The 23,829-nt window shown below is 42.2% G+C and overlaps 1 protein-coding gene across 3 annotated transcripts in view; it reads left to right on the top strand.

The window, feature by feature from the left end:
- NUP210L (nucleoporin 210 like) overlaps positions 1 to 23,829 on the top strand; it is an 82,018-nt gene that overhangs the window by 49,033 nt on the left and 9,156 nt on the right. For all 3 annotated transcript variants that reach the window (XR_011996255.1, XM_072732361.1, XM_025997124.2), the window contains 16 exons: positions 578 to 666; positions 887 to 991; positions 1,296 to 1,397; positions 2,504 to 2,632; positions 2,994 to 3,121; positions 4,126 to 4,258; positions 5,391 to 5,453; positions 5,826 to 6,005; positions 6,374 to 6,454; positions 6,540 to 6,671; positions 8,881 to 9,039; positions 9,944 to 10,035; positions 11,052 to 11,226; positions 13,058 to 13,233; positions 13,846 to 14,063; positions 16,988 to 17,124. Coding sequence is in view for 2 of the 3 variants with exons in the window: in XM_072732361.1 (XP_072588462.1) it covers positions 578 to 666; positions 887 to 991; positions 1,296 to 1,397; positions 2,504 to 2,632; positions 2,994 to 3,121; positions 4,126 to 4,258; positions 5,391 to 5,453; positions 5,826 to 6,005; positions 6,374 to 6,454; positions 6,540 to 6,671; positions 8,881 to 9,039; positions 9,944 to 10,035; positions 11,052 to 11,226; positions 13,058 to 13,233; positions 13,846 to 14,063; positions 16,988 to 17,124 (2,099 nt within the window). In the remaining variant the exon portion in view is untranslated. The remainder of the gene's footprint in view (positions 1 to 577; positions 667 to 886; positions 992 to 1,295; positions 1,398 to 2,503; positions 2,633 to 2,993; positions 3,122 to 4,125; positions 4,259 to 5,390; positions 5,454 to 5,825; positions 6,006 to 6,373; positions 6,455 to 6,539; positions 6,672 to 8,880; positions 9,040 to 9,943; positions 10,036 to 11,051; positions 11,227 to 13,057; positions 13,234 to 13,845; positions 14,064 to 16,987; positions 17,125 to 23,829) is intronic.

Below are 23,829 nucleotides of genomic sequence, written 5' to 3'. Positions count from 1 at the left end.
TGTTCACATTTACAAGACAGTTTAGAATAGTGAAAGGCCTTGCGGGACTGGATCTTTATTTCTCACTCCAATTTTTAAATCAGAGTTTCCCCATACACTGTTGTCAGTCTGTGCTTGGACCCACAGACCATTAGAGCTAGAAAGAATTTTAGGTTTTTCCTGGCCCAATCCCTCATTTAATAAAGAAACCAGAAATAAAGTGGTTGCCCAGAGTCACATAGGAATATAATAACACAAAATTCAGTTTTCTGGTTTTTTTTTTTAAGATTTTATTTATTTATTCATGACAGACACACAGAGAGAGGCAGAGACACAGGCAGAGGGAGAAGCAAGCTCCATGCAGGGAGCCCGACATGGGACTCGATCCCAGGTCCCTAGGATCACACCCTGGGCCGAAGGCAGCACTAAATCACTGGGCCACCAGGGCTGCCTCAATTTTCTGTTTTGTGTGTCTTTCCCCACAAAGTTTTTTTTTTTTCTTCCTTCAATAGAATATGATTTGGAAAAAATTGGGGCAAAATTGGTTTTCTGGAGACACTTTTGTATTCTACATGTTATCATTTCTCCATGTCTCCAGGTCATCAGGTCCTTAAAGTACATCAGTTAAAAGGGACTGTACTCATTGGAGTCAATTTTGTGGGCTACTCAGAGAAGAAAAGTCCAGAGGTAAGATATAGAAATGACTGAAATGTAAGGATCTTCATTTATAACTTAAAAACAAAGAAATGTCATTTATAATCTGAGAATTGAGATTCTGAGAATGTTTATCTGAGAATTGTGTGTCTCTCTGGTTCTGTTATCTTTGGCATGTGAAAGAGCACTGGAATCTTCTCACTTGAGCGGTTAAAAGTTTATACTCACTTTTGTGGTTCTTGTGCATTTCTAGGAACTTTTCAACTTGCTCAGATCTGCGGCTATAGAGCTGCTGCTGGTAGATGATGTAACTGTACTGCCTGAGAACGCCACCATCTATAACCACCCTGATGTGAAGGTGAAACTTGGAGGCATCTAATTAATGGGCTCTGATTGGAGGGGAAGAGTATGAGGTTATTTATAGTATGGCAATTAAAAAATTCACTTATATGTTGAAAATCACTGATAAGCATTTATAACGTATATGCAGTAATTAGCTGCAATATCCTTAGCAGTAATACTTGAATAGTCATAGTTTGTCTTTGGTCCATTGACCTTAATCTTTTAATCCCATACTCTTACTTAAGAAGATAAGAGTTATTTTCTCTGAATTATTTATAAACTGAGGAGAATGGAATGTCCTGTTTCTGATCTTTCCATAGGAGATATTTAGCCTTGTGGAAGGATCTGGTTATTTTCTGGTCAACAGCAGTGAGCAGGACATTGTCACCATCACTTACATGGAAGCAGAAAGCTCTATCCAGGTGAGGTCTAAAGATAACCTAGAGGTTGATAATCTCAAGTCAGATCTTATCCTTATGAGACTGATTGGGAAAATTCCATTGTATGTCTCAGAGTTGTTATAAAAGTGACATTTGCCTCTTTTTTTTTAACCTTCATAGATTCTCCAACCAAAAACAGGCTTGCGGTTTTTTTTCTTCAACTAGGTGGGCAATTTTTGTTTGTGGTTGAACTGAGAGAGTGTAGAAGACATCTAGTTTTAAGGTTTCCATGAAAAGAAGGTTCATTTCTATAAACTGCAAAGCATAGAACTATGGGGGTAATTAGATATACTGTTGACTTTATAACCTGTGTATATAGTGTTTTTAGCCAGGATATGACAACTCAACATATTGCTATTTTTGTAGTCAGTTATGCCAAGGGATTTGCTTTCAGTGGACTTTTAGTAATAAAAGTAATACCTTACATTAACATATGTGTATATTGGGATCCCTGGGTGGCGCAGCAGTTTGGCGCCTGCCTTTGGCCCAGGGCGCGATCCTGGAGACCCGGGATCGAATCCCACATCGGGCTCCCGGTGCATGGAGCCTGCTTCTCCCTCTGCCTGTGTCTCTGCCTCTCTCTCTCTCTCTGTGACTATCATAAATAAATAAAAATTAAAAAAAACAACATATGTGTATATTTTCTTTTCTTCTAAGAGCTCAAAGGAATTTAACTTACATTGGTCATAATGTTTAAGTGAGGAGATTACAGCACTGTGTACAGGGTGTGAAAGTACCTGCCATGCGGGTTAGGACCTGCCACACATGGCACAAAACCAGGTCCCCTTATACTTCCTCCCCCACTGGTGATTTCGGCATAACTGGACTGGATTTTCTTCATGAACTCCTTTCCCTATTCATGATTCAGAAGCTGGATATCTATGTTGGATTCTACTTCGATTCAGTCAACTTAAATCTTGCTCTTTATCAGTTAATATTTCTTAAGGGTGCATATTATGCTGTGCCTGAAACAGGTAATGTGACCTCTCCGTTCCCATCACAAAGGAAATACATTATTATATTTTCTGCTTTGATTATGTTTGGAGCGTGTGTGCTTCTTTACCCGGCAGCTCTCTTCTTCCTTCTAGTTAGTTCCAGTACACTCTGGATTTCTCACCTTGGAGGTCTATGATCTGTGCTTGGCTTTCTTGGGTCCAGCAGTGGCCTACCTCAGGGTGTCAGACATACAAGAGCTGGAACTTGATCTGATTGATAAGGTGAGAGGGTGGTTGGCAGCTTTGCATCAGAGAAGCAGGCCTCGGTCTTGCTCTGTAGCCCCACTTCCTGTAGCCTATTTGGATCCTGTGCACCCAGCAGGACCCTTGGGGATGTTAATAGACATACTTGTCCTTTAAGAACAATGCTCCAACATTGTAAGGAAAATTGGGTGTGAAAAAGCAGATACCTTGTAGGTTAGGTTTCTTTGATCAAAGGCTGACCAGGAGCATTCAGCACAAACAAAACAGTTTATTGCCCTCAAAGAATTAGACTGTTCAAAAAAAAAAAAAAAAAAGAATTAGACTGTTCCTGGTGAATGAGACATGTCTACTAAAATTACCTTTGTTTTTTAACTACTAGGTTGAAATAGGTAAAACTGTGTTAGTAACTGTGAGGGTTCTTGGCTCTTCCAAACGCCCATTCCGAAATAAATACTTCAGAAACATGGAGCTTAAACTGCAGTTGGCTTCTGCCATCGTTACCCTGACGTGAGTGCCACCTCCACACTTCCTTTTCCCCAGGCTGAACATCAGAGACTCAGCGCTCTCTGCACGTTACTTTAGATTTTCTTCTTTTCTCTCACAGTGCCTTTCAGCCCATACTCTTCCCACATTCAGCTCTCTTCCATGTCCTCAGATGTGTTCTTTTGGGACAAACTTGTGTGTCTCGTGAATATTTCCATTTTATGAAACTTCTCCTTGGATGATATCCCTGGGGTGTTTAGAGGATAAACCTTGAAAAATCTTAAAAAAAAAAAAAGAAAGAAAGAAAGAAAAATCTATCTAGAAGCAGAGGTGCTGGTATTACCTTCTGCAAAAGGGGAGTACAGAAATTCTGAGGTGATTTAGTATTTGCAATTTTGCCAGTCTTATGTTTATGTTGTCCTTATTCCTTTAAGGTCTTAGAACAAATATGTAGCCTTCAGGAGCTTTCTGCCATTGCCATGAACTTTGTCTTAACTCTGGAAATTTATTTTCTGGAAGTTCCCTCTAACTAGAGTTAAAATGAACAGAAAATGCTACATATCTTAGAAAGAGGCATAACTGGCCACTCTTAAAATCAAATTTTTAAAAACGGTATTATTTAATTATTTTGGCCAGAGGGCAGAGGGGGAGGGAGAGCCAGACAAGGGGCTCAGTCCCATGACTCTGAGACCAGGACCCAAGCCAAAACCAAGAGTTGGACACCTAACTGACTGAACCACCCAGATGCCCCAAAATCAAATCTTTCTTACCTAAAAACATGTATTTTGGGGCATCTGGGTGGCTCAGTCAGTGAAGTATTTGCCTTCAGCTCAGATCATGATCTCGGGGTCCTAGGATTGAGCCCTGCATGCATGGGGCTCCCTGCTCACTGGGGAGTCTGCTTCTCCTTCTCCCTCTGTCCCTCCTCTCCACTCATATTCTCTCTCTCTCTCTCTCATAAATAAATAAAATGTTAAAAAAAATAACTTGCCCTTCCTTTGCCTTTAAAAAACCATATGTCTTTGCAGGCTAGTGGAGGAACAGGATGAATACTCTGAAAATTATATCCTTCGAGCTGTCTCTATTGGGCAAACCACACTTGTGGCCATTGCCAGGGACAAGATGGGGAGGAAATTCACATCAGCATCTCACCAGGTTGAGGTAAGGAAATTATCTCATCCAAAATTAATACGTCATCTTTTTAGCTTTATTCATCTTTTTCCATTTAGTTTGCACAAGTTAAAAATTATTTGACTGAATAAAATGATAGTTGTCTAACTCTTGAAACAATATGTAATTTGCTTTAAGTTTTTGTTTTAGTGTATAAAAATAATACACTTGTAGAAAATTTGGAGAGCAAAAAATAATAAACATACAGAATGAAAATCACCTATAATTGTACTACTTAGTGCAACAATTATTAATATTCCTTCACTTCTTCCCCATGCTTATTTTAAGATAGATGAACCATACTGCTTTTTTCATCCTAATCTTATATCAAGTGTTTTTTATGTCATTAAAAGCTCATTGTTGGCCATGTGTTGGCAGTTGTTGAAGCTGGGTAATGGGTAATAGGTCCCTGAGAGTTCTTTATACTGTTCCCTCTACTTTTATATATGTCTTTGAAAAAAGGTAAAAAAGAGGGCAGCCCTGGTGGCGCAGCAGTTTAGCGCCGCCTGCGGCCCAGGGCGTGATCCTGGAGACCCTGGATCAAGTCCCACATCGGGCTCTCTGTATGGTGCCTGCTTCTCCCTCTGCCTGTGTCTCTGCCTCTCTCTCTCTGTCTCTATGAATAAATAAAATCTTTAAAAACAAAAAAGAAAAAAGGTAAAAAAGAAAGATAGAGTTGCCCGGGTGGCTCAGCGGTTTAGTGCCGCTTTCGGCGCAGTGCCTGATCCTGGAGACCTGGGATTGAGTCCCACGTCGGGCTCCCTGCATGGAGCCTGCTTCTCCCTCTGCCTGTGTCTCTGCCTCTCTTTCTCTCTCTCTCTCTCTCTCTCTGTCTCTCATGAATAAATAAGTAAATAAAATCTTTAAAAAAAAAGATAATTGTAAACATAACTTTAATGACCACCTTTATTCCAGTGAGTGAATATATAATTTTTAAGCATTCTCATTTAGTTTTTTGCTATTTTTTTTAATTTGTTTTTTGCTATTTTAAATAAAATTTATATTTATTTAAAAAAGTAAAATACATATCCGTGTATAGGATTTTTTCCATAGAATAAGCTGTGTAATCATTTGTTACAAAATTGTCATCCATCCCTGTTGTCTTTTTGGTCTTCTCCTTAAGGTATTTCCTCCATTCAGACTTGTTCCAGAGAAAATGACACTGATTCCAGCCAACATGATGCAGGTGATCTCAAAGTCAGGAAATGGGATTTACCCTCTTTCCTCACCCTGCTCTGCCTCACCCCAGCACACATGCACTCCCTTCTTCCTATTGGCCTCCTTTTGTCTCCTCCCAGCCAAGTACAGCAGGATCTGATAAAGAAGAAAATGAGGACTTCCCTGCTCCCTAATGAACAGGGTATAACCTGCCTTGCGAACCCCATAGATCATGTATGGTGTGGCACTTGAGTTTCTTCTGCATTTGAGCTGATGTGTGGGATATGTTTGTTGGCAAGTGGGGGAAAATAAGAGGTCAAATTGCTTGGACAAAATATTGGGAAAAGAGATGTGATTTCTTCCCAAGTTCCAGGCATTTACTGGCATGTTTAAATTCCAGGTAATGTCTGAAGGTGGCCCCCAGCCCCAATCTATCATTCACTTCTCTATCAGTAACCAGACTGTGGCTGTAGTGAACAGGAGGGGGCAGGTTACAGGGAAGGTAGTCGGCACAGCTGTGGTCCATGGCACCATCCAGACAGTAAATGAAGATACTGGCAAAGTCATTGTGTTTTCCCAGGTATTGATTCTTTCCTCTGTTCTACTTCCACTTTTCCATCTGGGAACCATATTGGGGCATGTGGGGTGGTGATTAGGGGGCTGTCAGCAGCCGAGAAAAATATTTTGAGTCCCTTACCTGTTATTCTCTTAACCAAGCATGGGAAATATGTAATCTTTAGTGAAAACCCCACAGAATACTTGGCATTGTTATAAGACATAGTGTTCCTATTCTTAAGGAATTGTGTAGGGGACAAAAACAAACACATCTATGGCATATTTTTTTTATTGAATGCCATAAACAACAAAGTAGTTACCGTAAGCATCCTCTGCCCACTGCACAGACACCCCCTCTTAGCCTATGCTTGCTCCTTCCCACCTGCTGAGCAGGATGAAGTATACATTGAGGTGGTCCAGCTACGGGCTGTTAGGATCCTCGCAGCTGCTACTCGACTCATTACAGCCACTGAGGTCAGTAAGTTGGCTCTGTTCTCAGTGTGCTCTGTTAGTGCTAGCTGGGCAGGACATAGAGTACAGTGCTATTTCTTCTTTTCAGATGCCAGTTTATGTCATGGGATTGACGAGTACCCAGACCCCTTTCTCCTTCAGCAATGCCAACCCTGGGCTCACATTCCATTGGTCCATGAGCAAAAGGGATGTATTGGATCTAGTGCCCAGGCATTCAGAGGTATGAATGTGTCTATTATATAATCTCAGGACAATGATAGTAAATTCACCTTATTTCATCTTAAATTTGAGACTGACTTTCTAAACTACACAGTGTTACTACTTACCTCCTTTTCCTCTTGTTCTGTGAACTCTGGAAACCCACAAATCATATGAAAAATTCAATTTGAGTACTCAGCTAATGCTATGTAATTTTTAATATACTTTGCTGGAACGGGCTCTTGAAAACAATGTTTCCTTTATTATTGTATTTGTGAGTATTTGACTATGTTCATGAGTAGTAACACATTATGAATATAAGGTCTGTATCCAGGCACACTGCACTGTGCTGGGCTTTGCTCCATAGGGCTTCACAGATATTGCATGTTTTTACAAATGGAAGCTTTGTGGCAACCACGAGTCTGTTGGTGCCATTTTTAAAAATATTATATTTATTTATTCATGAGAGACACACAGAGAGAGGCAGAGACATAGGCAGAGGAAGAAGTAGGCTCCATGCAAGGAGCCTGAGTTGGGGCCTGATCCTGGGACTCCAGGATCAGGCCCTGGGCCAAAGGCAGGCACTAAACTGCGGAGCCACCCAGGGATCCCTGGTGCCATTTTTCTGACAGCATTTGCTCACTCTGTGTCTCTGTGTCACATTTTGTTAATTCTCACAATATTTCAAATTTTTCCATTATTATTTGTTACAGTGACCTGTGATCAGTGAGTATGATTCACTGAAAGCTCAGATGATGGTTAGCATTTTTTAGCAATAGGTATTTTTAATTAAGATACATACATTGTTTTAGATATAATGCTATTTATTGCATAACAGTATAGTGTAAACATAACTTTTACATGCACTGAAAAACCAGAAAATTCATTTGATCCACTTTATTGCAATATTTGCTTTATTGTGGTAGTCTGAAACTGAACCTGCAGTATCTCTGAGCTGTACCTGTACTCTGTGGTAAGTGAAAATAGCTTTCATGTCTTAATGCACATAGTTACTCAGAAACCTGAAAAAGAAAGAAAAAAAGATAGGTATTTCTGGAGCCAGCTAAAAAGAGAAGTCTGAAAAAAAGTCAAAAAATCTATTTGTAATCCTAAAAATATCCTAGATCTTTAGTCTAGGAAAACCCTGGTGTTTGGGTCTTCTGTCATGGCTTCCCTGAGCCTGTGTATTCTCAGCATTGAGGAGAGATGGAACTGTACTTAGTTTGGCAGAGTTCTGCACAGGGATTCAGCTCTTTTTCTTGACTAGCAACCAGGGATTATATGAAGAGAAGGGATGCTGTAGGCTTTTAGCATCTGTTCTACTTCTCCTTTCCTCCACCTTTATCTAAAGCCCCTCTCTTGTCTCTAGGAGTAGTGACTGAGAGCCATACACAGTTTCTCCTCCTGCCTCAGATGCTGCAGGGTGAGCCGATCAGTGTAGTAGCAAGGGAAGGGTCCCCCAGCCCCATATGGAGGTCTCCTGCAAGGTGCTGTCATCATTCAGAAAGTCACGTGGGTCAAACATATTATAAACCACTTGTTCTTTAGCATAAGACTTCCTTCCAGACAGCCGATTAAGATCTGCATAAAGGGAATGGGAATATTTCTGTGTGGGAGGAGGGAAAGGTGATTTTGGAACATGAGTCAAGAGAGCTGGAAGAAACATCTTGAGGGCTGTGAACACCAAACAGGCAGGAGAAAAAGGACATGAAACGAGTGCCCCGAAGGTAGACGAGTGTCTACTCCAACATCTGTCTAAATGTTGGCCCTGCCTTCCCGATGGCCTTATCCAGTCTGGGCCAGAATAGTGGGGAAGCAGGAGGGAGATGGCCAGCTAGTGTGAGCATAGTCCTGAAATAGCTTTCCTTTCTTGTTCCTCCTTCCTTGCTACCACTCTGAACTCCAGATGTTCATTGCCTCACTTTGCCAATTCAAGTTCTACTATCTGAATCCATTTTAGAAACCTCTTCCTTCATTTTCATTCTTCAAGATTATATGAGACTCTCACAGAGGCTTGCCAGAATTAGTTGAGTGCTATACACAGATTTTACTTCAGAGATGACTGTGTTGCTGGGAATATGAAAAGAAATAACTATGAAAATAACCCCTGGTACTCTAGTTCTCTTATACAGATCTACCTAGCATACATTTTCTTTATTGTTACAACACAGAGGGAAGGGCACAATGATTATTAATGAATATTTCTTAATCCATTCCTGACTATTTTCCAGGTTTTCCTACAGCTCCCAGTAGAAAACAACTTTGCCATGGTTGTCCACACAAAAGCAGCTGGTCGGACCAGTATCAAAGTCACTGTCCGCTGCATGAACAGTTCCTCTGGGCAGCTTGAGGGGAATTTGTTAGAACTGTCTGATGAAGTTCAGATCCTGGTAAGATCCCAAACCTAAATCTTTTTACATATCAAGAAGAAGAAAGTGATATCCTCTTATCATCTATGAGGAGATTTGTCTGGATAGAAGTAGAGGAAATTGCTAAGAGGGAGCCCTAGAACATGCTCATACTTTCTAGATCTTTGTCATTCTTGCTAGTTGCATCTATGTGGATATTGGCATTAGATGCTGTGAGAACATGCACTCCCCTTAACTCCCCACACAATGAACACAGGATATGAAGCCATAATAACTAAAAAGGGATTCATTTCTGAGCTGCTCTGCCTGACATAGATACTATGATACCATCCACTTAGGAGCTCTAACCTTAACTTCTACAGGTGTTGGTTTCTACAGGTGTTCTCAGGCTGAAAGCTAACTGGTCCTGTTGTTTTTAGTGTTCAAAACAAAAATGATCATTTGTGAGGGGCAAGTAAGTTTCTCTACCTTTGAATTTAGGACTGATTTTTTTTTTTATTTTTCTCCTTTATTTTGGTTTTGTTTCTCCAATTCAGTGAGGAGGGTAGAGGAAAGAGCATTTTACTAGGGAGAACCTGAGTAGTGTCCCTTGCTAATTTATTATTACAGGTTTTTTTTGTTCTCAGATCTCTTTTCAGGTTACCAGAGCTAAAATTAGAAATTTTAAAATTATTTTATGTCTAATATCTAAGTGATATAGAGGATGTGGGTCGGTGCAAACTTTGTCAGAAGCAGGACTAATAATAGATCTGTATTCTGGAATACCAAGGTGTGTTTTAAGTGTCTGGCTCATTTGGAAAAGAGTGCTATGGGCCCTCTGGTTAAGCTGGAGTGAGGAGGACATTGATTGTAGTTGTCGATATGGGAGCAGAGGTCATCGTTAGTCTCTTTCAGAAATGAGGAAGACATTATTTTCTCACTTTAGGTGTTTGAGAAACTCCAACTGTTCTTTCCAGAGTGTCAGCCTGAGCAAATTCTGATGCCTATGAATTCCCAGCTCAGACTCCACACCAACAGGTGAGGAGAGTGGGGAAGGCAGGCCAGGTTCCAACCCTACCCTTAGGAACATGGAGAAAACTGTTGCCTTCTAGGTGATTTTTCTAACCCACAAATAAGTTATTTTAGTTGAAGTGAAAGTCACACAACATAAAATTAACCATTTTAAAGTGGACAATTTAGTGGCATTTAGTGCATCACAGAATTGTAAAACCGTCACCTCTGTCTGGTTCCAGAACATCTTCATCACCACTAAAACCTCTGGCAACCACTGATCATCTCTCTCTGGATTTAACCTTCTGTGTATCTCATTTACATGGAATCATACAACATGTGACCTTTTGTGTTGGGTTTTTTTCAGCTAGCATGTTTTTGAGGTTCGTCCCCAGCACAGGATGTATCAGTATTTCATTCCTTTTATTTATTTATTTTTTAAGATTTTACTTGTTTATTTGAAAGAGAGAGCATGCATGCTCATGAGCCCAAGCAGGGGGAGCAGCAGAGGCGGAGGGAGTAGCAGATTCCCGCTGAGCAGGAAGCCCAACCTAGGGGCTTGACCCCAGGACCCCAGGATCATGACCTGAGTTGAAGGCAGATGCTTCACCCACTGAACCACCCAGGCGCCCCTGTTTCATTCCTTTAAATAACTAAAAAATACTCCATGGTATGAATATAACATATTTAGTTTATCCATTCATCTGTTGTTGGACATTTGGGTTGTTTTCACCTTTTGGCTGTAATGAATAATGCTGCTATGAACATTCACACACAACTGTTTGTTTGAATACTTGTTCAAAAAGACTGAACTTTTTAGCTGAGTGATTTTTTTTTTAAATGATAATATGGGATGTGATTTTTAAAGAGATAGGCATAATGCAAAGGCAGATTTTTACATGAGGAACAAATAAGCACACAACATGGAGAATGGCAAACAGTTTCTTCAGAGTATAGTCTCTAACAATAATCCTGGCAATATCTACTCCTTTCTTTCTGGTCAGAGCCCCCAAGAGATGCCACATGTTCCATTTGTTCCCTAGGGAAGGGGCCGCCTTTGTGAGTTCTCGTGTTCTCAAGTGTTTCCCTAATTCATCTGTCATCGAGGAAGATGGTGAAGGGCTACTGAAAGCTGGTTCCATTGCAGGTACTGCTGTGTTGGAAGTCACTTCTGTAGAACCTTTTGGAGTCAACCAAACAACCATAACTGGAGTTCAGGTGAGTTCAGGGACTTACTCAAAAAAATAAAAGGGATATCGTGGCCTGAAGAGGCAGCTTTCCTGGTTTAATAACTAGAAACTATTCTGGCAGACAGAAGGAACTGTAAGATAAGTCAACAATCTTGACATTGGTATAAACCATCCAATTAAAATGGCCTTTAGAGGCCTTGTTACAAGAGGGATTAGCTTCAAATTGGTACACTTCTGAGCAGTGTTGGCAAAAGGGTGTGGGAGAGAGTAGAACTATTGCTACCAAAATTAGGCTTTGTTATTAGAATTAAAAAAATTTAATCAAAAAAAGAAATTTAGTCCAACATGGAGTGCCTAGGTAGCACATTCAGTTAAGCATCCAACTCTTGGTTTCAGCTCAGATCATGATCTCAGAGTTGTGAGATTGATCCCTGTGTCAGGCTCCATGCTTGGCATGGAGTCGGCTTGAGATTCTCTCTCACCCTCTCCCTTTGCCCCTCCCCTTAATTTCTGCATGTGCTCTCTTTCTCTCTCCCTCAATAAATAAATCTTTAAAAAAATTTAACATACACAAAAATATTTCAGGCATTATAAACATCTAGCATATTCTAGCCTCTATGTTGCTTCTTTTGTGTATATTATCTCTTCTAACTACCAAAGAAGCCCTTGAGGATGGGCATTATTATTCTCCACTAAACAGACACCAAATCTGGGGGCACCTGGCTGACTCAGTTGGGGGAACCTGCCACTCTTGGTCTGGAAATCATGGATTCAAGCCCCATGCTGGGTGTAGAGATTACTTTAAAATCTTTAGGGGTATGTAGTTGGCTCAGTTGGTTAACTATCTGCCTTTGACTCAGGTCATGATCTCAGGGTTCTAGGATGGAAGCCCCACACCGGGCTCCCTGCTCAGTGGGGAGTCTGCTTCTCCTCTCTCTGCCCATTGTGAGGGCTCTTTCTCTCTCTCTCTCAAATACATAAAGTCCTTTAAAAAGATAAAATATTTTTTAAAAAACCTATAAGTTGATAATAAATCTGAGACTTGGGCAGCCTGGGTGGCTCAGCAGTTTAGTGCTGCCTTCAGCCCAGGGCCTGGTCTAGAGACCCGGGATCAAGTCCCACATCAGGCTCCCTGCGTGGAGCCTGCTTCTCTCTCTGCCTGTGTCTCTGCCAGCCCCCCCCCCCCCCCCCCCCCGCCCGTGTCTCTCATGAATAAAATAAAAATCTTAAATAAATAAATAAATAAATAAATAAATAAATAAATAAATAATATTAAAGCTCCAACTACTCTCCACATTCCTACAGCTTTAATAATTAAGGAGCCATTTCCTGTGCTGTCATATTTCTTTAAAAAAAAAGATTTTATTTATTCATTCATGAGACACAGAGAGAGAGTCAGAGACATAAGCAGAGAGAGAAGCAGGCTCCATGCAGGAAGCCCAATGTGGGACTCGATCCCAGGTCTCCAGGATCTCACCCTGGGTGAAAGGCAGGAGCTCAGCCGCTGAGCCACCCAGGTGTCCCTTGTACTGTCATATTTCTTACTCACTCTGATTTAAGTCATCTCAGATCAGGAGCTGTTTCGTATGAAAGAAGAACCCTGTTTTTATTTTATTTTTATTTATTTTAAAGATTTTATTTATTCATGAGAGAGACAGAGATATAGGCAGTGGGAGAAGCAGGCTCCCTGCGGGGAGCCAAATATGAGATTCGATTCTTGGACTCCAGGACCATGTCCTGAGTGGAAGGCAGACGCTCAACCACTGAGGCACCCAGGCGTCCCAAGAACCCTGTTTTTACTGTGAACTGTGAACTTCAGAATCTGTCGCAGCTCCCCTCTAGCAGCCCTTCTCCCACAGGTGGCACCAGTGACATACCTGCGGATGAGCAGCCAACCTAAGCTGTATGCAGCCCATGGGAGGACCCTGCCAGCCTTTCCCGTGGGCATGTCTCTCACCTTCATTGTCCAGTTTTATAACAGCATCGGAGAGAAATTCCACACACACAATACCCAGCTTCATCTGGCTCTGAACAGGTGTGGAGTCAAAGGAGTGATGTCCACAATTGTAGTAAAAATTGTGCAGATAGGCTAGGGTGATAAAGTAGCTCCAGTAAATTAAAGTTCTCTACTCAGAATCTGATCTTTATTTCTTTCGTTAGGATGTGAAACACTAGAATGGTATTAGTTGTTTAATGAAGAAGAATTTCAGGGTGTCTTCAGTCTGTTAAGCCCTAGTTCACAGAAAGCCCCCATAGGGAGCTTGTTGGAGTATTATTATCAAAAAGCTGTCCTGGGGCACCTGGATGGCTCAGTTGGTTAAGGATCCAACTCTTGATCTCAGCTCAGGTCTTGATTTCAGGATTGTGAGTTCAAGCCCCACACTGGGGCTCCATGCCAAACAAAAACAAAACAAAAACTGTACTTAAGATAAATTTTTAATTAAAAAAGGGGGGGGGGAGTTACTGAGTACTCTGTGTATGAAGGTAATAGACTTGACCCTTGGCCACTCACTGCTTGCCTTCCACCTTAAAGTTGCTTCTGAACCTTTGAGCTATTGAATAGAAAATACTGTGATCAGCTCTGCCCCCAGAACTGTGTCCTAACAATGATCTTTCAGAGATTACCTGCTTTCTTACTTCATTTCAGAGATGACCTGCTCCTTATTGAGCCAGGGAATAGAAACTATACTTACGTGGCCCAGGCAGTGAACACAGGAGTGACACTTTTGGGAATCTGGGACCGGAGGCACCCAGGTATGGCAGATTACATCCCTGTTGCTGTGGAGCATGCCATTGAGCCTGACACCCACCTCACCTTTGTTGGAGATGTCATCTGCTTCAGGACTCACCTCCTCAGCCACAATGGTTTGGATACCTTCCCTTTCTTAACTTCATAGCTGACAGGATGAGAAAGCAACTCATTCCTTAGATAATTTTTTCAAACTGATTTAAATCTGAGGGCCATGGAGTGCCTGGCTGGCTTAGTTAGTAGAGTGTGTGACTCTTGATCTCAAAGTTGTAGGTTCAAGCCCCACGTTGAATGTAGTGATTACTTAAAAAAATAAAATCTTTTTAAAACTTTATTAAAGTTCAATTAAACATATAAGGTATTGGTTTCAGAGGTAGAGGTCAGTGATTCATTGGTCTACATAACACCTAGTGCTCGTTATATCATGTGCCCTCCTTAATGTCCATCATCCAGATACCCCATCCCCCCAGCCCTCACACCTCCACAAATCTTCAGTTTCCTATGATTAAAAGTCTCTTACGGTTTGTCTCCCTCTCTGATTTTGTCTTGTTTTATTTTTTCCTCTCTTCCAAAAATAAAATCTTTTTTTTTTTAAGGATTTATTTAGGGGTGCCTGGGTGGCTCAGTTGGTTAAGCATCTGCCTCTTGCTCAGGTCATGATCTCAGGGTCCTGGGATTGAGTCCCACAATGGGCTCCTGGCTCAGCTGGGAGCTTGCTTCTCTCTCTCCCTCTGCCTGCCACTCCCCCTGTTTGTGCTTTCTGTGTCAAATAAATAAAATCTTTAAAAAAAGATAATAAAAACTTGATTTATTTATTTTAGAGACAGAGTGAGAAAGCAAGCACAGTGGGAGCAGGGGCAGAGTGAGAAGGAGAGAGAATCAAGCAGACTCCTGCTGAGGCCAGCCTGAGCTGGGGCTTGATCCCACCACCCTGAGATCATTACCTGAGCCAAAATCAAAAGTCAGATGCTTAACCAAGCCAGCCAGGTGCCCCCCAAAATAAAATCTTTAAAAAAAGTCTGAGGGCCTCTCTAGGAATATTGATCATACACCTCCTGAGTGCTTGGCTCACTGTATTATTATGTAGATGGTGGCAGGTACTTTGCCTTTTCCCTATTTCCAGCTTCTGAAGAAAGGTAATAAGTTGAAGAACACTAAAGGATGAACTAAAAGGAAGGAAAGGGTACTTAGACTTTAGTTCTAGGAACCAATTGTGAGTACATTGTTTTGTGAGGGACATTTGAAGGCCTAACTCTTAAATATATCATCACTGTAATAAGGTTTGGCCTTGTACTGGGCTAAACTATACTCTTGATCAGCAAAGCATTTCTACTGAGGGCAGCCTGGGTGGCTCAGCAATTTAGCACCTCCTTCAGCTCAGGGTGTGATCCTGGAGACCTGGGATGGAGTCCCACGTCGGGCTCCCTTCATGGAGCCTGTTTCTCCCTCTGCCTGTGTCTCTGCTTCTCTTTCTCTCTCTCTCTCTCTCTCTCTGTCATTCTCTCCCTCCCTCTCTCTCTGATGAATAAATAAAATATATTTTTTTGAATAAATAAAATCTTAAAAAAAAAAAAAAAAGAAGTACTACTGAGTGCAAGAAAATCCATCTTTGGTTAAGAAATGAGTATTAATTCTCTGGGTTTATAGAAAGCATATTCCAAAGCGGTGCACCCTGCCTGGGTGTATGCTCCCAAATAATCCATCCAAGTAGGACTGGTGGGGGTGGTATGTGGCTCTAGGAACTATGGATCCATGTGTCTGAGTGCAGTGATGTGACATGGGGCAGATTCTGTATATTTAGGGCTTGATGCAGAGGGAGTCTACTTGTTCAGGTCAGATACCCTAATCCTATAATGACTGAGTTGCAAGCAACCACCATTAACATGTAATTAGGTTGCCAGAATTGCAGTCTTAAGGTTGTTCATTTCTTTTTTTTTTTTCTTTTTTTTTTTTTTAAGATTTTATTTATTCATGAGAGACACAGAGAGAGGCAGAGACACAGGCAGAGGGAGAAGCAGGCTCCATGCAGGGAGCCCGATATGGGACTCGATCCTGGGTCTCCAGGATCACATTCTGGGCCGAAGGCAGCACTAAACCACTGAGCTACCCAGGCGTCCCCAGTTGTTCATTTCTTGTCACTGAAACAACACTTGTTACTTTACTCTTTTGCTAGGTTTTGTCAAGACTGTCCCTCTCTCTTCCCTTCTGGAATACTTGGGCATCCTAAATCTATACTACTTTGGATGAGGAAGCAAAAGGATCAGTAATCTAACCTAAATTCAAGGTGGCATTCTTCTGCCACTTTGAGACTTCAGCCAAAGTGAACAATTGTCTCCTGCCAATTGTCACCTGTTGCATAAGAGAATTATCCCTGGGTGTAAAACGAGTTTTTCCTTTTTTTTTTTTTTTTAAGATTTTATTTATTTATTAATGAGAGACAAAGACAGACAGAGGCAGAGACACAAGCAGAGAGAGAAGCAAGCTCCATGCGGGTGCCCGATGTGGAACTTGATCCTGAGACTCCAGGATCACACCTTGGGCCAAAGGCAGGTGCTCAACCACTGAGCCACCTGGGCATCCCAGTTTTTCCTTTTTCCTAAGGAAAAAACATTAAATTCTCCAGCTAAGTAGCTCCTTCTGTGATTCTGAAGATCAGTAGTTCTTGTTTTATTTTGTGGGTATGATGGTATATAAAGGGGAGCATGACACTCAGAAAATGAAGTTATCTTCAGAGCTGGATGTTCCGGGACACCTAGGTGGCTCAGTGGTTGAGCATCTGCCTTTGGCTCAGGGCGTGATCCCAGAGTCCCAGGATCGAGTCCCACATCGGGCTTCCTGCATGGAGCCTGCTTTTCCCTCTGCCTATGTCTCTGCCTCTCTCTCTCATGAATAATTTTTTTTTTTTTAAGAGCTGGTTGTTTCTCCTAGGAAAGCAGATCTGTATGCTTGAATGGTCTACTGACATGGAGTCTGAATGAGGTTAGTGAGCATCCATTTAGATAGAGGCTGTGACCAAGTACTTTCTCTTGTCTTTTCTTAGGTGAACCTGGGATATGGATGATGTCCGCTGACAACATTCTACAAACAGATACTGGCACTGGAGTGGGAGTAGCCAGGAGTCCAGGAATAGCAGTGGTCTTTCATGACATCCCAGGAGTGGTGAAAACATATCGAGAGGTAACCCTAACAAAGCCAGGGTGACTATTCCGATATTTGGGGGTATGCATATAGAAAACACATCCCAGGAAAAGAAATACACTCACATGTCAAATAGGAAACTAGCCAGAAAATTTATTGGAACACAAAGCTAAATAGTGATTAGGATTCTTTTTTTAAGATTGTATTTATTTATTCATGAGAGACACAAAGAGAGGCAGAGACATAGGTAGAGGGAGAAGTAGGCTCCCAGGGAGCCCAACATGAGACTCAATCCCCAGTTCCTGGGATCACACCCTGAGCTGAAGGCAGACGCCCAACCACTGAGACACCCAGGTGTCCCAGTGATTACGATTCTTAACCAGAAGAATGACTAGTGTGATTTATACTTTAAAATATTACTGTGGCGGGGCCTCTGGTGGCTCAGTCAGTTCAGTGATTCAGCTCAGGTCATGATCTCAGGGCTGTGAGATGGAGCCTTGCATCAGGCTCTGTGCTCAGCAGGGAGTCTGCTTGATTCTCTTTCTCCCTCTGTTTCTGTCTCTCTCAAATTTTTATTTATTTATTTTTTAAGATTTTACTTATTTATTCATGAGAGACACAGAGAGAGAGAGAGAGAGAGGCAGGCAGAGACATAGGCAGAGGGAGAAGCAGGCTCTATGCAGGGAGCCTGATGTGGGACTCGATCCCGGGACTGTGGGATCATGCCCTGAGCCAAAGGCAGATGCTCAACCGCTAAGCCACCCAGGCATCCCCAAATAAAATTTTAAAACAACACCAACCCTCCCCCTGCAGAAACATGGTGAGTGGTTTTAAAATCTCTCTCTCTCTCCGTCTCCCTCTCCCTCTCACTGTAGCTACTGGTTGGTACTAGACTGTAGGGCAAGGATCGAAGGTGGGAAGCTAGCTATTCTTGAAATGATCCAGGTGAGACATGATGTGGACCAGGGGACCAGGCTGGTAAGAGGTGGTACTGAGAAGTTGGTCAGATTCTAGTGTACTTTATAGGTAGATCCAGTATAATTTCCTGACAGATTATATGTAATGCATCTGATAAAATCAAGAATGACTTCTAATTTAACAAAACAAAAAAAAATAGCTTTAGGTTTTGTTTTTTTTGTTTTTTGTTTTTTTTTTATTTTTTTTAATTTTTATTTATTTATGATAGTCACAGAGAGAGAGAGGCAGAGACACAGGCAGAGGGAGAAGCAGGCTCCATGCACCGGGAGCCCGACGTGGGATTCGATCCCGGGTCTCCAGGATCGCGCCCTGGGCCAAAGGCAGGAGCCAAACCGTTGCGCCACCCAGGGATCCCTAGGTTTTGTTTTTTGTTTTGTTTTGTTTTTTAATTTTTTTGTTTTTTTTTTTTAATATTTATTGGGCAGCCCAGGTAGCTCAGCGGTTTAGTGCTGCCTTCAGCCCAGGGTGTGATCCTGGAGACCCGGGATCGAGTCCCATGTTGGGATCCCTGCATGGAGCCTCTTCTCCCTCTACCTGTGTCTCTGCCTCTCTTCCTGTGTCTCTCATGAATATATAAATAAACATAAATAAATAAAATATTTAAAATAAATAAATAAAAATTAAAATTAAAAATATTTATTTATGTATTCATGAGAGACACAGGGAGAGAGGCAGAGACATAGTCAGAGGGAGAAGCAGCCTTCTCACAGGGAGCCTGTTGTGGGACATCCCAGATCCTGGGATCATGACCTGGGCCGAAGGCAGATGCTCAACCACTGAGCCACCCAGACGTCCCAGCTTCAAGTTTTTGACTGAATAGCAAAAAGGACAGCATTGCCATCACTTGAGGGGTGTCTGGGTGGTGCAGCAGGTTAAACATCCGACTCTTGATTTCAGCTCAGGTTGTTATATCAGGGTCCTGAGATTGAGTCCTACATCTAGCTCTGTGCTTAGCATGGAGTCTGCTTGTCCCTACCCCACCTCTGCTACCCCCCTCTCCACTCATGCTCCCTCTCTCTCTCTCTCTCTCTCTCAAATAAGTAAAATCTGGAGGGAGGGAGAAGGCCGCATGGCTGAATGCTGAGCTGCTGAGTGTGGTTCCCAGGAAAGGGGCCTGGGGTGCATACTGCCTCTGTAATGGCTTGCTGCAAAACATGCTGAATGCTATTTTTACCTTTTACCTTTTTTTGGAAAAGCAAAAATCTTCTTTGGATTTCTTTTCCTTAGGGGAACCACATATTAATGTCTTTCATAAAAGCGATGGGGCTTAATGCAAATTTTCAAAAAGTGGAGGGGTCCCTGTATTTCAAGGAAGGAGGAAGTGATCAGCCATGTCAAATGTTATTGATAGGTCGAGTAAGCTGAAAACAGAAATGACTAATGGGGGATGCCTGGGTTGAGCGGTTGAGCATCTGCCTTTGGCCCAGGGCATGATCCTGGTGCCAGGATCAAGTCCCACGTCTGGCTCCCTGCGAGGAGCCTGCTTCTCCCTCTGCCTGTGTCTCTGCCTTTCTCTCTCTTTCTCTCTCTCTGTTGTCTCTCATGAAGAAATAAATAAAATCTTTAAAAACAAAAAAAAAAGAAATGACTAATGGGTTCGCAGTAGAGTATGGTTACTTTGATGAGTGGCTTCAGTGCAGTGATGGGAGCGTAAGTCTGGAGAATTGAGAGGACATGGGGATGGCAGGCATAAAACAGCTCTGTGAAGATCTAGAGTCAAGTTTTTGTTGATCATTTTTTGAGATGGGAGAGATTAAGTTGAGAAGGAAAATGTGATGCAGAAATAGGGAGAATTCCTGAAGCAAGGTGAGATGGGCGAACAAGTGAAGGATGGGCTTGAAGCCTTTCCTCTTTCCCCTGAAATGACTGTCTCCTTCCTCTGTGCCCAGAGGACTTGTTTGTTCCTCCTTACATTACTCAAATGTAACAGCTGTTGTTTCTTGAGCATCTACTATGGGCTTAGCATTTTGTGTCTGTGTTTCTTAAATTTTGATTTTACATCCAGTATAATTTTAATCTTAACAACTCTGCAAAGTATTATACCAATTTTTTTAGATGAGTAAATTGCCTAAGATGTGCCTACATAGTACGTGGTGCCTTACTGTACAGAGTTCACAGTCTAGTGGTGATAGAAATCATTACATTTAGGGCAGCCCCGGTGGCGCAGCGGTTTGGCGCCGCCTGCAGCCTGGGTTGCGATTTTGGAGACCCAGGATGCATGGAGCCTGCTTCTCCCTCTGCCTGTGTCTCTGCCTCTCTCTCTCTGCGTCTATGAATAAATAAATAAATCTAAAAAAAAAAAAAATCATTACATTTAGATTTTTAAAAAATATTTATTTATTCATGAGAGACACAGAGAGAGGCAGAGACAGGAGAAGCAGGCTCCTTGCAAGGAGCCCTCAAGGAGCCCAATATGGCACTCAATCCCAGGACTCTGGGATCACGCCCTGAGCCAAAGGCAGACACTCAACGACTGAGCCACCCAGGCATCCCATATTTAGTTCCCCCACACACACATTTAGTTTAAATAACTACAACATAACTGACCAGTGCTTTACAAGTGACATGTCAGAAATGCTCCTTGAGTCTAGACACACCTGGCTGCCTTAGTTGGGGGAACATGCAATTCTTGATGTACAGCTTTAAAGAAAAAATTGTCAACTTAAAAAATAAATTGCTCTTAGAATACAGAAGAGGGGTGCCTTACTGGCTCAGTCAGTTAAGTGTTTGACTCTTGATTTCGGCTTGGGTCATTATCTAGGAGCATGGGATTAAGCCCTGAGTTACGCTGAGTGCTCAGCACAGAGTTTGCTTCTCTTCCTCTCCCTTCCCTCCCCCCACCCAACATTCTTGCTTTCTCTCTCAAATAGGTGGCTAAGTCTTAAAAAAAAAAAAAAAAAAAAAAAAAAATGCAGAAGAAAGTCCTTTAATACTGCTTAGACACTAAGGCTAAATTTTCTAGAAGTGACATTTTAAAAAAATATTTTATTTCTCTACTTATTTGAGAGAGAGAGCACATACAAGCAGGGGCAGTGGCAGGAGAAACAGACTCCCCAGTGAGCAGGGAGCCTGATGTGGGGACCCCAGGATCATGACCTGAGTCAAAGGCAAATGCTTTACCGACTGAGCCACCCAGGCACCCCTTTAGTGTCACTTTAGAAGTGACACTTAAACCTGATCTTGAGGGGATCCCTGGGTGGCTCAGCGGTTTGGCACCTGCCTTTGGCCCAGGGTGCGATCCTGGAGTCCCGGGATCCAGTCCCACGTCGGGCTTCCTGCATAGAGCCTGCTTCTTCCTCTGCCTGTGTCTCTGCCTCTTTCTCCCTTATGTCTATCATGAATAAATAAATAAAATCTTAAAAAAAAAACCAACCTAATCTTGAGATCTGAGTCATGGCACACAAAACAATCAACAGTGTCTTGAGGATTAGGAATTTGTCTGGCAGATAAGAGAAAGCATTTTATTTTCTCTTTAAGATATATTTATTTTAGGGATCCCTGGGTGGCGCAGCAGTTTGGCGCCTGCCTTTGGCCCAGGGCGCGATCCTGGAGACCCGGGATTGAATCCCACATCAGGCTCCCGGTGCATGGAGCCTGCTTCTCCCTCCGCCTGTGTCTCTGCCTCTCTCTCTCTCTCTGTGACTATCATAAATAAATAAAAAATTTAAAAAAAAAAAGATATATTTATTTTAGAGAGAGAATATGCACAAGTTGGAGAGGGGCAGAGAGAGAGAATCTCAAGCAGACTCCCCACCAAGCCAAGTGCAGAGGCTGTCGTGGGGCTCTGTCTCACGACCCTGAGGAACATGACCTGAGTGAAACCAAGAGTCAGGCACTTAACCAACAGAGCCACCCAGATGCCCCAAAAGAACAGGTTATTTTAGACTAAAGGCGTAGATGTGCAAAGGCAAACAAAAGTAGATGTTGCTTGAAGACCAATGAATAAATCAGGGTGGCTTCAGCAAAAGTTTATAAAGGTAGAAAGGGAAAATCAGATAACATCTAAAGAGAACTTCTATGGTGAGCAGATGAGTGGGCTGGGGGCAGAGGCGGCATGAGAAGACAACCTGAGGAGACTGAGAAGGGTCTCAGTGCTAGGAAAGCAAGAAGAGAGGGGATCACAAGGGAGGAAGCCGTCTGTGCTGTCAGAGGCTACAGAGAAGTCAAAAGGTTGTGATCTCCTAGTCCGTGTACTTTGTTTTTTATTTTCTTGAGAGAGAGAATGTGAGCGGGTGGTGGAGGGGGATGGTGGCGGGGAGGAAGAGGGAAAAGCAGACGCCTTGCTGAGGGGCTCCATCCCAGGACCCCGGGACCATGACTTGAGCCTAAGGAAGGCAATTGATTGAGCCACCCAGGCGCCCCCTAGTTTGTGTCCTTTATAAAATCATCACTAGGGGATCCCTGGGTGACTCAGCAGTTTAGTGCCTGGCTTCAGCCCAGGGCCTGATCTTGGAGTCCTGGGATTGAGTCCCACGTCCTCCTCCCTGCATGGAGCCTGCTTCTCCCTCTGCCTGTGTCTCTGATTCTCTCTCTCTCTCTCTGTATGTCTCTCATGAATAAATAAATAATTTTTTTTAACTTTTATTTTTTTTTAATTTTTATTTATTTATGATAGTCACACACAGAGATAGAGAGGCAGAGACATAGGCAGAGGGAGAAGCAGGCTCCATGCACCGAGAGCCCGATGTGGGATTCGATCCCGGGTCTCCAGGATCGCACCCTGGGCCAAAGGCAGGCACTAAACCGCTGCGCCACCCAGGGATCCCTTTTTTTTTTAAATCATCACTTAATTATTCACTAACTAGCAGATACTCATTGAGGCCTCTTCTGTGTCATCCCTGTACCAGGCTCTGGAAACACAAAGATAAAAAAAGCCAAACTCCCTTCCTTACTGAGCTTTTAATGTCACTAACTTGCTTTCAAGGGCCTTGAATATTTGCAAAGCAAAAATCTGTGGTAGTACTGAGGAGACTATATTATAATATACGTTTACTATAATGACACAATGTCATGAATAATGACATATAATATACATGAAGTTGAAGATATTTGGGGAGAAAGGATCATAATTATCTTCTCTCATTGTAATCATTAAGCACTTGCCTTAAAGACAAGGCACAGGCAGCCCCGGTAGCTTAGTGGTTTAGCGCCACCTTCAGCCTGGGGCGTGATCTTGGGGACCTGGGATCGAGACCCATGTCAGGCTCCCTGCATGGAGTCTGCTTCTCTCTGCCTGTCTCTCTCTGTTTCTGTCTCTAATGGATAAATAAAATCTTAAAAAAAAAAAAAGACAAGGCACAATACAGGATATACAAAGATAAATTAGGGTTCTCCACTGAAGAACTTAGATTCTAATAGGAGTGATTTTTGACAAAAAAAAATACCTGCAATACAAGACAGAACATTACAAATATTATTGAGAGAAACAAAGTACTTTGGAGTTTCAGAAAAGGCTAAGATATTATGTAACTAAAAGAAGCCTTTCTAAAGAAAGTTGCACTTGTCTTCAAAGGCATTTTAATAGGGAGTCATCCAAAGGGAAAGATGTCAAACGGAATAATGGACAAAGACCAACTTTTAGGAAAAAATATTTTCTTCTCAAAGGTAAACAGATTTTGTAGTTCTTAAATATGTGATGAAATAGAAGGGCAGTTTGCACTTGTGTGAAACAGATGCTTTTGGCTGAATAATTTATGAAGCCTAGAAAGGGAGGGAACGATATTTTCTAAGAACTTAGGTACAGATTTTCCTTTGGTTTGTTGACAG

The sequence above is a fragment of the Vulpes vulpes genome, chromosome 13, assembly GCF_048418805.1.
Source record: "Vulpes vulpes isolate BD-2025 chromosome 13, VulVul3, whole genome shotgun sequence".
NCBI classification, from domain to species: Eukaryota; Metazoa; Chordata; class Mammalia; order Carnivora; family Canidae; genus Vulpes; species Vulpes vulpes.
This window is presented reverse-complemented; position numbering and strand designations above follow the sequence as displayed.